Source organism: Aquarana catesbeiana, linkage group LG05, assembly GCF_042186555.1.
Source record: "Aquarana catesbeiana isolate 2022-GZ linkage group LG05, ASM4218655v1, whole genome shotgun sequence".
Classification (NCBI taxonomy): domain Eukaryota; kingdom Metazoa; phylum Chordata; class Amphibia; order Anura; family Ranidae; genus Aquarana; species Aquarana catesbeiana.
The window spans coordinates 211,239,022-211,252,588 of NC_133328.1; the positions used below are offsets into that span (position 1 = coordinate 211,239,022).

The following is a 13,567-nucleotide window of genomic DNA, read 5'->3' on the forward strand; positions in this document are numbered from 1 at the left end:
ACAAAAATATCAGGGAATGGATAATGCAACCAGACTATGATCCCTAACACAGTAGTAAATAAGTAAATCAGCAATAGGATCATTTAAGAAGAGGAAAAAGAGCACTTTGTATGCCAAAGTCAGAGTCTAGACCTCCTCCCATCATTGAAGCTGTGACATAAACAAAAATTGTTTGTATGGAGACATGGTCTAAAATTCTTACTAAGCTTATTAAATAACTGCTCGGCAGTTTCATGATCTATTTAGTGGAGGTTATTACACCAAAAATGAGATTAAATTAGTTACTTTTATGAGCCAACTTATATGGAGCAGATTGGTGATCATACAGATTTTGAGCCTTCAAGCATTACTGGAGATAGCTCATTATTAGGGTCTATGTTGGCATGCTTTGTCAGTGGCATCAGTTTGAAATTAGTGTGAGATGTTTCTGAGATTATTTAGAATTTATTGATAGTTGCATTTGACCTGCTGTTGACTTTCTCCTAACCTGCATTTGAACTTTGGACTTGTATGGGAATGCAAAATCCGCTTGAACCCACTTGAAGTTATTATATTTGGACAGTTTAATAAAATATATTCTGTACCTGCAGTGGGCTCCTATTCCTGGTAGTGTTGGAGCTTGCTGCTACCTCCTACTCCCCACATTTTCCTAATGAAATTAACTACCACTGTGACTAGGCAGCCTCACTGATCAAAATAAATGTGACAAGAAGGGTTGGAAAACTACAGCACTATCAGGAAGTGCTAGGCTTTGAATATGAATATCATAACAACTAGGAATTTTCCCATGATGGGAGTTGCCTTTAGTTGCCAGCACGTTATATCAGCAGCAGGTTATTTTTTCTATTTTGATGACAAATCCTCCTTAAGGTATGATGTGGTCCCCTTTAGAATTGCTATCCTAGGCACTAACTTACGAGTGCCATTATGGTAAATACACCCCTGCTCTTAAGTACAAATAATTCATTTTAAGAATCAAGATTGTGGCACTGGTATAATTGCACTCATGGCTGTTATTAATAATTATTCAAGTTTCACCAGTTACCAACCGCGTTATAGCCGAATGGCGGCTACAACATGGCTCGATAACTCTGGGAGGGCGTACAATGACGTCCTCCCAGAATCACCCCCCTGTGGCACGTACACAGGACTATGCATGCTCGCTGGGTTCACAGGACCCGACGCAACACGGATCGCAGTAAAGGGCCAATGACAGCGGCCCTTTTCCATGTGAACACTCCGTCCAATGATGGAGCGATCACAGTGTAAAAACAGTGGGGTCATCCAGGGGTTCAATGTTCTCCTCTCCTCACACCAATACAGCGGGAGTGGAGAGGAGAGCGATCGTGTGCCTAAGCGTGAGTTTTATCTATATTACTGTGCCCAACAAGTGCTCAGCAGTGCTCACCAGTGCTACATCAGTGCTTCACTGTGCCACCTCTGTGCCACCAGTGCCACATTGGTGCCAATCAGTGCCTCTACAGAGCCACACCAGTGCCACCAGAGCCACACCAGTGCCATTACAGTGCTTATCTGTGCCAAGCAGTGCCACTACAGTGCCATCTTTGCCCATCAGTGCCACTACAGTGCTCATCTGTGCCATCAGTGCCACTACAGTGTCACATCAGTACCACATGTGCCCATCAGTGCCACCTGTGCTCATCAGTGCCACCACAGTGCTCATTTGTGCCATCAGTGCCACTACAGTACCATCAGTGTCACCTGTGTCCATCAGTGCCACTACAATTCCAATCAGTTCCACCTGTGCCAATCAGTGCCCCCTGTGCCCATCAGTGCCACTACATTGCTCATTTGTGCCATCAGTGCCACTACCATACCATCAGTGCAACTACAGTGCTCATCAGTGCCACTACAGTGCACATTAGTGCCACTACAGTGCCCAATAGTGCATATCAGTGCCCATAAGTGAGTGCTCATCAGTGCCACCCTATCAGTGGATCCTCATCAGTGCCAGCTAATCAGTGCAGCCGCAGTGCATTAGTGCACATTAGTGTACCCTCACCAGCCCCCAGCTGTGCAGCCTCTTTAGTAACCAGCAGTGCACCTTCACCAGCACCCAGCAGTGCACCCTCACCAGCACCCAGCAGTGCAACCTCATTAGCACCCATCAGTGCACCCTCACCAGCACCCAGCAGTGCACCCTCATCAGCACCCAGCAGTGCAACCACACATGTCCTAGTTTACGTATTGCACCACAGTCACCAGTATGGCAAAAAAATATTTTTCCAGCGAGGAGGCCTACCAGCGTCTTAGCCTGAGCGATGAGAGTAGCGGGGAGCTCTCTGAGTCTCAGTCCAAATCTGATTAAGCATTTGAACCTGTTTCAAGCAGTGGGCCTGCTACACAATTGGAGGAAGAGGAACATGTGCCCATGAAAAGAAGGTGTTCTGGCATGGAGCAGCAGCCTACTACCAGCAGCGCAGTGCCGTCCACCTCAAGAGCAGTGCCATCCACCTTGTACCACTGCAACAAAGGCCAAGCACTAGTGGGGTGTCATCTCAGCCCCATAGGGATAGGGCCCATGCCGGCCTTTCCTTCAAAACCCCCTGTGGCTTCCCCCTAATTCCGAAGCAGCAAACATCCCCCTTTCACCACCCAGCCAGGTGTCCAGTTGAACACCGATAATTTTGTCCTTCTTGATTTTTTTCATTTAATTTTTACTGAAGACTTACTATCATCCATCGTGGCTCAGTGCAACCTCTATATACAGCAGTTCATAGTAAGCAGCCCTAGTTACGCCCGTCCCTTTGAGTGGAGAGAACTTACCGTAGAGGAATTAAACATTTTTTTAGGCCTAACTTTTACTATGGCACTCACAAAAAAAACCTAATTGTACTCCTATTGGTCGACCAACCCCATCCACCACATGCCAATCTTCTCATCAATTATGCCAAGGTCAAGATACCTTATGATTATGTGGTTCCTCCATTATAACGACAACACCCAGTGCCCTCCCCAAAATGATCCAGCTTTTGACAAATTATTTAAAATTCTGCCACTCCTAAATTATTTCTCTGAAAAATCCCCCCAGTTACTGTATATACACCCAACCAGAATATTTCCGTGGATGAGTCCCTTGTCAAATTCACAGGCAAGCTGGGCTTCAAACAGTTTATCCCCAGCAAAAGGGCTCAATATGGGGTTAAACTGTAAAAACTTTGTGACTGAGCCACGGACTACATCTACGCCTTCCTGGTGTTCAAAGGGAAGGACTCCCAAACTACATCCCCCTGAATGTAGTATATTGGAGCCAGCGGAAAAGTTGTCTGGGAGCTTGTCTATCCACTCCTTGGAAAGGGATACCATCTTTATGTGGATAATTTTTATATGAGCGAGTGAGTGAGGGCCAATAGAAAGGGCTTTCCACAAAAACTCATTAATGAAAGGCTAGGACCGGGGGAGAGGGCATCTTTGCGGAACCAGGAGCTATTGGCTGTCAGGTGGAGGGACAGACGAAACGTACACATGCTTACATCAACCCATAACGACATCTACGTGGAAGTTCCCAGAAGAAACGGCTGACTATAATTTATTCATGGGAGGAGTGGACTTCAGTGATCAGATGATCGTACCCTACCTTCCCACAAGAAAATCCTGCCATTGGAATAAAAAAGTCTCCATTTATTTTTTCAGTTTGGCCATGTATAACACATTTGTTATTTACCAAAAATCTACCGAAACCCTCGTATCCTATCTGCATTATCAAGAAGAAGTTATCTCAGGCCTCTTGTAACCTGAAGGCCCACCAGAAAATATTCGCTCTGATTCAGTGAGCAGACTCCATGAATGCCACTTTCCTGAGAAAATCCCCCCCCCCCGTGAAACAGGTCACGGACATCAATTTAAATGCTGGGTGTGCTCCAGAGGAGGAGTTAGACCAGACACTGCGTATTATTGTCCCAATGTCCTTCCCAACCAGGTCTTTGTATAGGTGACTGTTTCTGCTGTTACGATACTTCTCTGCTTCATTAGGGAAGTATGGTAAATGTAATTCTCATTTTCTGTCATTTTCCTCCACACCCCTTATGCCACTGCACTAAACTGTACATACCTCTGCCTTCTCCGGAACCGACCTTTGCTTGTTATACGGCCACACTTCTGCCTAATGCTAAACATACCTCTGCCTGAGATGTGAGATGTGAGAAATGAGATGTGTAATTTATGCTTCTAGAACGCCTGAAGGTGCTACTTCAATGTTGGGCCTCTGTATGTGGCCAGGCTGTATAAAAGTCTCACACATGGGGTGTCGCCATACTCAGGAGGAGTAGCAGAATGTATTTTTGGGTGTCATTTGTGGAATGCACATGCCATGTGAGAGAAATAACCTGTTATACAATTTTGTGAAAAAAAAAATCTTAATTTTGCAAAGAATGATGGGAAAAAATGACAACTTTAAAAAACTAACCATGCCTCTTACTAAATACTTTGGAATGTCTACTTTCCAAAAAGAGTCATTTGGGGAGTATTTGTACTTTCCTGGCTTGTTAGTGTCTCATGAAATGAGATAGGCCTTCATTACATCAGGTGTGAGCAGGTGTGATCAATTTTCAATAATTGCCACCATAGCATGTAGACTCTATAACTTTCACAAAGACCAAATAATTTACACTGATTTGGGTTATTTTTACCAGATATGTAGCAGTATAAATTTTGGACAAAATTTATGAAGAAAATGTATTAATTTGCAAAATTTTATAACAGAAATTAAGAAAAATGCATATTTTTTTTTTTACAAAATTTTCGGTCTTTTTTAATTTATAGCACAAAAAAAACCCCAGAGGCGATCAAATACCACCAAAAAAAAGCTCAATTTCTGTGAAGAAAAGGCCAAAAATTTCATATGAGTACAGTGTTGCATGACTGAGTAATTGTCATTTAAAATGTGAGAGCACCAAAAGCTGAAAATTGGTCTGGTTAGGAAGGGGGTTTAAGTGCCCAGTGGGTAAGTGGTTAATAAAAGTTTTAGTTCAGCATATAAGGTACATTTTTGGTCTGATAGCACAGGTCATAGCTTAGCTTTTAGTATTAGGTGGGTTAAGTGTTAATAGTTGAAGTAATGCTTATTGTTAATACACATGGGTGTCAGACTTAGAAGTGTAACCTGGAATGTAGTTGATAACTGCTGTGGAACTCCTTCTTTTGTTGCTGCTGTATTGTTCTTCTGCAGTGTGGACACAGTTAAACTGAATATTCAGTAATACAGAAGTTTTGAAGCCATCTTTAAGGAGACCACTTTGCAATGCTTATTCTATCCTTGTCTGACTTGAACTTGACTTTTACTTTTTCATGATTTAAGTTAATTTATTGTCTGCTGTGAACTGTTGTGCTTTCTTCAAGGACCCCAACTTTGCCAGCCAACATTTATTTCCATCAATCACTGGACAGATGGATGCAACTTGGATAGTTATAGTTATAGGAATTTATATATATATATATATATATATATATATATATATATATATATATATATATATATACCCTTGCTAGGTAAATGCAGTTCAGTTCTGGTAATTACTGTTAGCCTGAATGTTGCAGGTGTCTCTCAGAATAATGTTATTGTTTATTGATTGTTTGAAAAAGTACACTTTGCTAATCCTTTCTTCTTTTAGGATATGCTTGTTTAATGAATTCTAATATCTCAAGGTCAGTAAGTGCTGGGTGAGTGAGGAGTGTCATCTTCAGGTGTGTAGAAAAATCACAAAACAATTTAGCGGCACTTCTGGGGGTAGTGCTGTAGAGGAAAGTCCACTAGGCTAAGCTTACTATTAGCTTGTTTTTGTGCTACTTTGATTTGGTATGTTTCTTGTGATGTGTTTAGAAGTTGCTTCTGAATTGCTCTGAGATGCTAAAGAGCTTCTTCAAGCCTCTTTTAAATTGCTCTAAACTGCTTTTGTGTTTTGCGTTTCAATATGCTTATCATCAATAGTGAACACAGTCAGTTTGCATGCAAACAAGTGTTCACGTATGCAAGCCATTGGGGAGTTAAACTTAAGGGTTGTGCATAAAAGTAAGATTACATTAAAGAGGAACTGCAGTCTGCTCACATAATTTGTAATAAAAATATCTTTGCCATTCTGAAGCTTCCCTCCAACCAATTGCATATTATTTTATATATACTGAGATTCTGTACTTGCCAAATATGCTGCAGAAATCTCCCTCCACTAAGTCTGGCTACATCTATTTTAAGTGGGGGCAGCTGAAGCTGCTGCCTGTTCACTTCCTGGATTTACACACACAGAGGGACACCTCCAGCTCTGCAGCCCTGCACCTCCCATTGGCCCTCTCATGACTCATCCCCCTCCCTTCCTGGCAAACTCTCAGGAGAGTGAGAGAGAGAGCTGTGCATGATGTCATAAGCCTAGGCTAATGACCAGACAAGAAACAGGAAGTGGGTTATATAAGGTATTTACTGGCAGAAAAAAATGTTTTACTATCCAAAGTTAGAACAACAAGGGCAGAAGATTTAATAGATGGAAAGTTGAAAATATTACTGAATGTCTGCTTTAAGAGGTGGAAATAGGTTTAGGGGTTACAATCTGTTTAACTGTTATGGCCTTTTTAAATCTATACATGTGCATTGCAGTGCATGATAGCACATAGGTGTGAAAACACAAAAAACTGCTGCATGTAGGGATGAACCAGCCATGCAGGAAAGAATAGGATTTATTGTTAAAATGTTTTTAATGCAGTAAAATGTATGATAGATATGTGGAGACTAGGGGTGAGCCGAACACCCCCGGTTCGGTTTGCATCAGAACATGCGAACAGGCAAAAAATTTGTTTGAACCCACGAACACCGTTAACCACTAGGCATCTGCGCTATAGCCGAAAGACGGCTACAGCGCGACTCCAATTGCCGGGAGGGCGTCCCTGGACGTCCTCCTGTTCACTTCCGCAATGTGCTCTCCCAGGAGTGTGCATCGGGGAAACTCTGCTCTGGCCGTGTCCCTTGGACACAGCCAGTCACAGATCGCCGTAAACGGGCAATCACAGCGGCTGTTTACAGCGCGATCCGAGCTTCCAATGAGAGACGATCTCAAATGTAAACATATGAGATCTTCTCTCATTGCCGGCTTTCTCTCCTCACACAGAGACCGTGTGTGAGGAGAGAGAGCGATCTGTGATAACTGTGAGTGCCGAGCCTTTAGTGAAACACCCTACAGTGCCCATACAGTGCCCATACAGTGCCACATCAGTGCCACAGTGCTCATTACTGCTTCCATCTGTCATCAGTGCCATCTGTCAGTGCCATCTGTCGTCAGTGCCACCTGTCAGTGTCACCTGCCACATCAGTGCCACCTGTCAGTGTCACCTGCCACATCAGTGCCACCTGTCAGTGTCACCTGCCACATCAGTGTCACCTGTCAGTGTCACCTGTCACATCAGTGTCACCTGCCACATCAGTGCCACCTGTCAGTGTCACCTGCCACGTATCAGTGCCACGTATCAGTGCCACATATCAGTGCAATCTGTCAGTGCCATCTGTCGTCAGTGCCACCTGTCTGTCACCTGCCACATCAGTGTCATCAGTGTCACCAGTGTCACCTACCACATCAGTGTCACGTATCAGTGCCATCTATCACCAGTGCAATCTGCCAGTGTCACATGTCATCAGTGCCACATATCTGCCATTTTTCATCACTATGTCACAAAGAGTATATTCAGCCGAGGAGGCATATAATATTCTTGCGGCCGACGAGAGCAACGGGGATCTCTCCGCTTCAGATTCCTATTCAGATTCTGAGTCTGACGTGGACTACGAGCCTGTCCTCAGCAGTGGTACACTGACAGCCTCAGAGGAGGATGAGAGTCTGCCCGCCAGACGAAGACATACTGGTGAGGATGCAGTGCCATCCACCAGCACCGCAATGCCATCGACTATCACCACAATGCCATCCACTATCACCGCAATGCCATCCACCAGCAGTAATGAGCACCAGCACCACATCAGTGCCACAGTGCTCATTACTGCTTCCATCTGTCATCAGTGCCATCTGTCAGTGCCATCTGTCATCAGTGCCACCTGTCAGTGTCACCTGCCACATCAGTGCCACCTGTCAGTGTCACCTGCCACATCAGTGCCACCTGTCAGTGTCACCTGCCACATCAGTGTCACCTGTCAGTGTCACCTGTCACATCAGTGTCACCTGCCACATCAGTGCCACCTGTCAGTGTCACCTGCCACGTATCAGTGCCACGTATCAGTGCCACATATCAGTGCAATCTGTCAGTGCCATCTGTCGTCAGTGCCACCTGTCTGTCACCTGCCACATCAGTGTCATCAGTGTCACCAGTGTCACCTACCACATCAGTGTCACGTATCAGTGCCATCTATCACCAGTGCAATCTGCTAGTGTCACGTGTCATCAGTGCCACATATCTGCCATTTTTCATCACTATGTCACAAAGAGTATATTCAGCCGAGGAGGCATATAATATTCTTGCGGCCGACGAGAGCAACGGGGATCTCTCCGCTTCAGATTCCTATTCAGATTCTGAGTCTGACGTGGACTACGAGCCTGTCCTCAGCAGTGGTACACTGACAGCCTCAGAGGAGGATGAGAGTCTGCCCGCCAGACGAAGACATACTGGTGAGGATGCAGTGCCATCCACCAGCACCGCAATGCCATCCACTATCACCACAATGCCATCCACTATCACCGCAATGCCATCCACCAGCACCGCAGTACCTCGACAAAGGCCACGTACCAGTGGGGTGTCACCTCAGGCCCAAAGGGTTAGGTCCCATGCCAGCCTTCCCTACTCCCTTGAGAACCCCTTATGGCTGCCACCCAATTCAGGAGAAGCTATCATTCCCCCTTTTACTGCCCAGCCAGGAGTCCAGGTGGATACAGAAAATTTTTCACCATTAGATTTTTTCAACCTTATTTTTACTGAGGACATGCTTGCATCGATTGTGGCCCAGTGCAATCTATATGCCCAACAATACATAGCAAGTAACCCAACCTCCTATTATGCCCGTCCCTATGAATGGAGAGCCCTAACAGTGGAGGAGTTTAGAATTTTTTTGGGCCTCACATTCTGTATGGGACTAACCAAAAAAAATGTATTACGGTCCTATTGGTCTACCCTCCCCATCCACCACATGCCCATCTTTTCCTCTGTAATGCCCAGAACCAGGTATCTCATGATTATGAGATTCCTACACTACAATGACAATACCCAGTGCCCTCCCTGAAATGACCCACATTTTGACAAGTTATATAAAATTCGCCCACTACTAAAATATTTTTCTGATATCTTCCCCCAGTTATTTACCCCAGACCAGCACATATGTGTGGATGAGTCCCTGGTCAAATTTAGTGGCAGGTTGGGCATAGAACAATTTATTCCCACCAAAAGGGCCCGCTATGGGGTGAAAATGTATAAATTATGCGACCGAGCTACAGGATATACCTATGCCTTCATGGTATACGAAGGGAAGGATACCCAGCTACATCCCCCTAATTGCCCAGAATATATCGGATCGAGTGGGAAAGTCGTTTGGGAACTCATAAACCCACTCCTGGAGAAAGGCTACCATCTATATGTGGACAATTTTTATTCTAGTCTGCCCCTGCTCCGAAATCTTCACAGACAGAAGACTCCAGCATGTGGCACCATAAGGAAGAACCGGAAGGGCTTTCCTCAAAGCCTCGTGAACAAAAAGCTAAGAAGAGGGGAGATGGCGAGCTTGAGGAATGAGGAAATTCTGGCTGTGAAGTGGAGGGACAGAAGGGACGTCTACGTGCTTTCATCAATCCACAATAACACCGTTGTGGAGATAACCAGGAGGAATGGGGTAATCCAAAAGCCCACATGCATCTTTGAATACAACAAGTATATGGGGGGTGTCGACTTCAACGACCAGATGCTTGAACCCTACCTTGCCACGAGAAGAACATACCAGTGGTATAAAAAAGTTTTGATTTATTTGTTCAATTTGGCCAAATATAACAGCTATGTTATTTATCATAAATCCACTGCAAGCCCCAAATCCTTCCTTGGATACCAGGAGGAAATCATCACTGCCCATATATACCCGAACAGCCCACCAGAAACCATTCGATTCGATGTGATTAGTAGACTGTCCGAACGCCACTTTCCCGAAAAAATCCCCCCCAGACCAACAGGCCAAAAACGGCAGAGAAAATGCCAGGTGTGCACCAAAGGAGCACTGAGAAGAGACACTACTTTTTATTGTCCCCAATGTCCTTCCCAACCAGGCCTCTGTATAGTTGACTGTTTCCGCCGTTACCATACTTTACTAAATTATTGGTGAAGTATGGTAAACATAACCCTCACTTCCTGCCATTTACCTTCACACCCCTTATGCCTCTGCTTGCTCTGTAACTGACCCTGGCTTGTTTTTCGACCACGCTTCTGCCTACCGATTCTGTTTATATATCTCTGCCTGATCTGGAACTGACCCTGGCTTGTTTTTCAACCACGCTTCTGCCTACCGATTCTGTTTATATCTCTGCCTGATCTGGAACTGACCCTGGCTTGTTTTTCGACCACGCTTCTGCCTACCGATTCTGTTCATACCTCTGCCTGATCTGGAACTGACCCTGGACTGTTTGACCATCCTTTTTGCCTGCCTCTTGGACTGATCTTGTACCCTGCTACTGGACTAGTGGGATTCATAACACAGGGGTCTCACATATGTGAGGGGCTTCAGAATTGTTTTTCTGGATGATGAAAACATTTTTTTTGTTTTCTCATTCCTAGATTAGGGTCTGGAGACTGGGAGGCTTCAAAGAGATTTGGGTGGGAGAAGCCTCTACCCCTGTCCCCATTCTGTCCTGAATGAGGCCCTACTTCTGCCTGCTGCCTGTAGGACCTATGCCATCATGCCTCTGCCTGTCGCATGAACTGACCACACCACATGGATGGACTGCCTACTACCAAGATCAATATTTTGGCACTGCTGACAATCTCTGCCTGCACTGACCCTGGACTGTATATGGACAGTATCCCTGCCTGCTGCCTGTACTGACTATGGACAGTGTTCCTGTCTGTTGCCTGGACAATTGCGTTCGCTTTTGCTGACCAAGTCCCTGCCTGCTGCCTGGACCAGTGCTATCCTCCTGTGGACAACTGTGCTTCTAAAACCACAGGTAATCTTTTTTTTTACCCTTTGCTCAGCAGAATGTATTTTGGAGTGTAATTCTTGGTATGTGCATGCTATGTGTCCCTAGAACACCTGAAGATGTTCCTTGTATGTGGCCAGGCTGTGTAAAAGTCTTACACATGTGGTATTGCTATACTCAGGAGGAGTAGCAGAATGTATTTTGAGGTGTCATTTTTGCTATGTACATGCTATGTGTTGGAAATAGCTTATAAATGGACAACTTTGTGTAAAAAAAATGCGTTTTCATTTTTTTCCACATTTTCCAAAAACTTCTGGAAAAAAATGAACCGTTCAAAAGACTCATTATGCCTCATAGATTATACGTTGGGGTGTTAGCTTTCCAAAATGGGGTCATTTTGTGGGCGTTTCCATTGTCCTGGTGCTCCAGGGCCTTCAAAAGTGTAATAGGTGGGTGAGAAATGAGATGTGTAATTTATGCTCCTAAAACCCTTGAAGGTGCTATTTCAGTATTGTGCCCCTGTATGTGGCCAGGCTGTGTAAAAGTCTTACACATGTGGTATCGCTATACTCAGGAGGAGTAGCAGAATGTATTTTGAGGTGTCATTTTTGCTATGTACATGCTATGTGTTGGAAATAGCTTATAAATGGACAACTTTGTGTAAAAAAAAATGCGTTTTCATTTTTTTCCACATTTTCCAAAAACTTCTGGAAAAAAATGAACCGTTCAAAAGACTCATTATGCCTCATAGATTATACGTTGGGGTGTTAGCTTTCCAAAATGGGGTCATTTTGTGGGCGTTTCCATTGTCCTGGTGCTCCAGGGCCTTCAAAAGTGTAATAGGTAGTTAACAAGTTAGATGTGTCATTTATGCTCCTAGAACACTTGATGGTGCTCCCTGCATGTTGGGCCTCTCTATGTGGCTAGGCTGTGAAAAAAGTCCCACACATGTGGTATCGCCATACTTAGAAGAAGTAGCAGAATGTATTTTGGGGCATCATTTGTGATATACACATGCCATGTGAGAGAAATAACCAATTACAATGACAATTTTATGGGAGGAAAAAAAAAAAAATCTTCATTTTGCAAAGAATTGTGGGAAAAAATGACAACATCAAAAACCTCACCATGCATCTTACTGAATACCTTGGAATGTCTACTTTCAAAAAAGGGGTCATTTGGGGGGTATTTGTACTGTCCTGACTTGTTCGGGTCACAAGAAATGAGATAGGCCACAAGTACATCAGGTGTGATCAATTTTTTATCATTTGCACCACAACTTGTAGACTCTCTAACTTTCACACAGACCAAATAATATCCACATATAAGCCTTTAAAATTAGCACTTTTGATTTCTCCCATAGACTTTTAAAGGGTGTTTCTGTGGCTTTTGAATTTACTGCGAACACCCCAAATTTGGTTATTTTTACCAAAGATATGTAGCAGTATAAATTGTGGCCAAAATTTATGAAGAAAAATTAATAATTTGCTAAATTTTATCACAGAAACGAAGAAAAATGCGTTTTTTTCAAAATTTTCTGTCTTTTTTCATTTACAGCGCAAAAAATAAAAAGCCCAGAGGTGATCAAATACCACCAAAAGAAAGCTGTATTTGTATGAAAAAAAGGACACAAAATTCATTTGGGTACAGTATTACATGACTGAGTAATTGTCATTCAAAGCGCTGAAAGCTGAAAATTGGTCTGGTCACGAAGGGGGTTTAAGTGCCCAGTTGTCAAGTGGTTAAAGTCTATGGGACACAAACATGAATAACCAAAAGTGCTCATTTTAAAGGCTTATATGCAAGTTATTGTCATAAAAAGTATTCGGGGACCTGGGTCCTGCCCCAGGGCACATGTATCAATGCAAAAAGAAGTTTTAAAAACTGCCGTTTTTTCGGGAGCAGTGATTTTAATAATGCTTAAAGTGAAACCATAAAAGTGAAATATTCCTTTAAATTTTGTACCTGGGGGGTGTCTATAGCATGCCTCTAAAGGGGCACATGTTTCCCGTGTTTAGAACAGTCTGACAGCAAAATTACATTTCAAAGGAAAAAAAGTCATTTAAAACTATTAGCGGCTATAATGAATTGTCGGTCCGACAATACACATAAAAGTTCATTGATTTAAATGGCATGGGATTTCCCTGAAATTTTTTTTTTTTTTAAATGCATGTGGGTCCCCCTAAATTCCATACCAGGTCCTTCAGGTCTGGTATGGATATTAACGGGAACCCCATGCCAAAATTAAAAAAAAATGGCCTGGGGTCTCTCCAAAAATCCATACCAGACCCTTATCTGAGCACGCAACCTGGCAGGCCGCAGGAAAAGAGGGGGGACGAGAGAGCGTCCCCCGTCCTGAACCATCCAGGCCACATGTCCTCAACATTGGGAGGGTGCTTTGAGGTAGCCCCCCAAAGCACCTTGTCCCCATGTTGATGGGGAGAAGGGCCTCA

At 43.9% G+C, this 13,567-nt stretch overlaps 1 protein-coding gene across 2 annotated transcripts in view; it reads left to right on the forward strand.

The window, feature by feature from the left end:
* SUGCT (succinyl-CoA:glutarate-CoA transferase) overlaps window positions 1-13,567 on the forward strand; it is a 1,840,030-nt gene that overhangs the window by 1,736,948 nt on the left and 89,515 nt on the right. The window contains exon 14 of one of the 2 annotated variants that reach the window (XM_073630532.1): window positions 12,672-12,758. The exons of the other annotated variant lie outside the window; for it this stretch is intronic. Within the exon in view, the coding sequence (XP_073486633.1) occupies window positions 12,672-12,733 (62 nt within the window). The 3' untranslated portion in view covers window positions 12,734-12,758. The remainder of the gene's footprint in view (window positions 1-12,671; window positions 12,759-13,567) is intronic. 2 annotated transcript variants of the gene reach the window in all.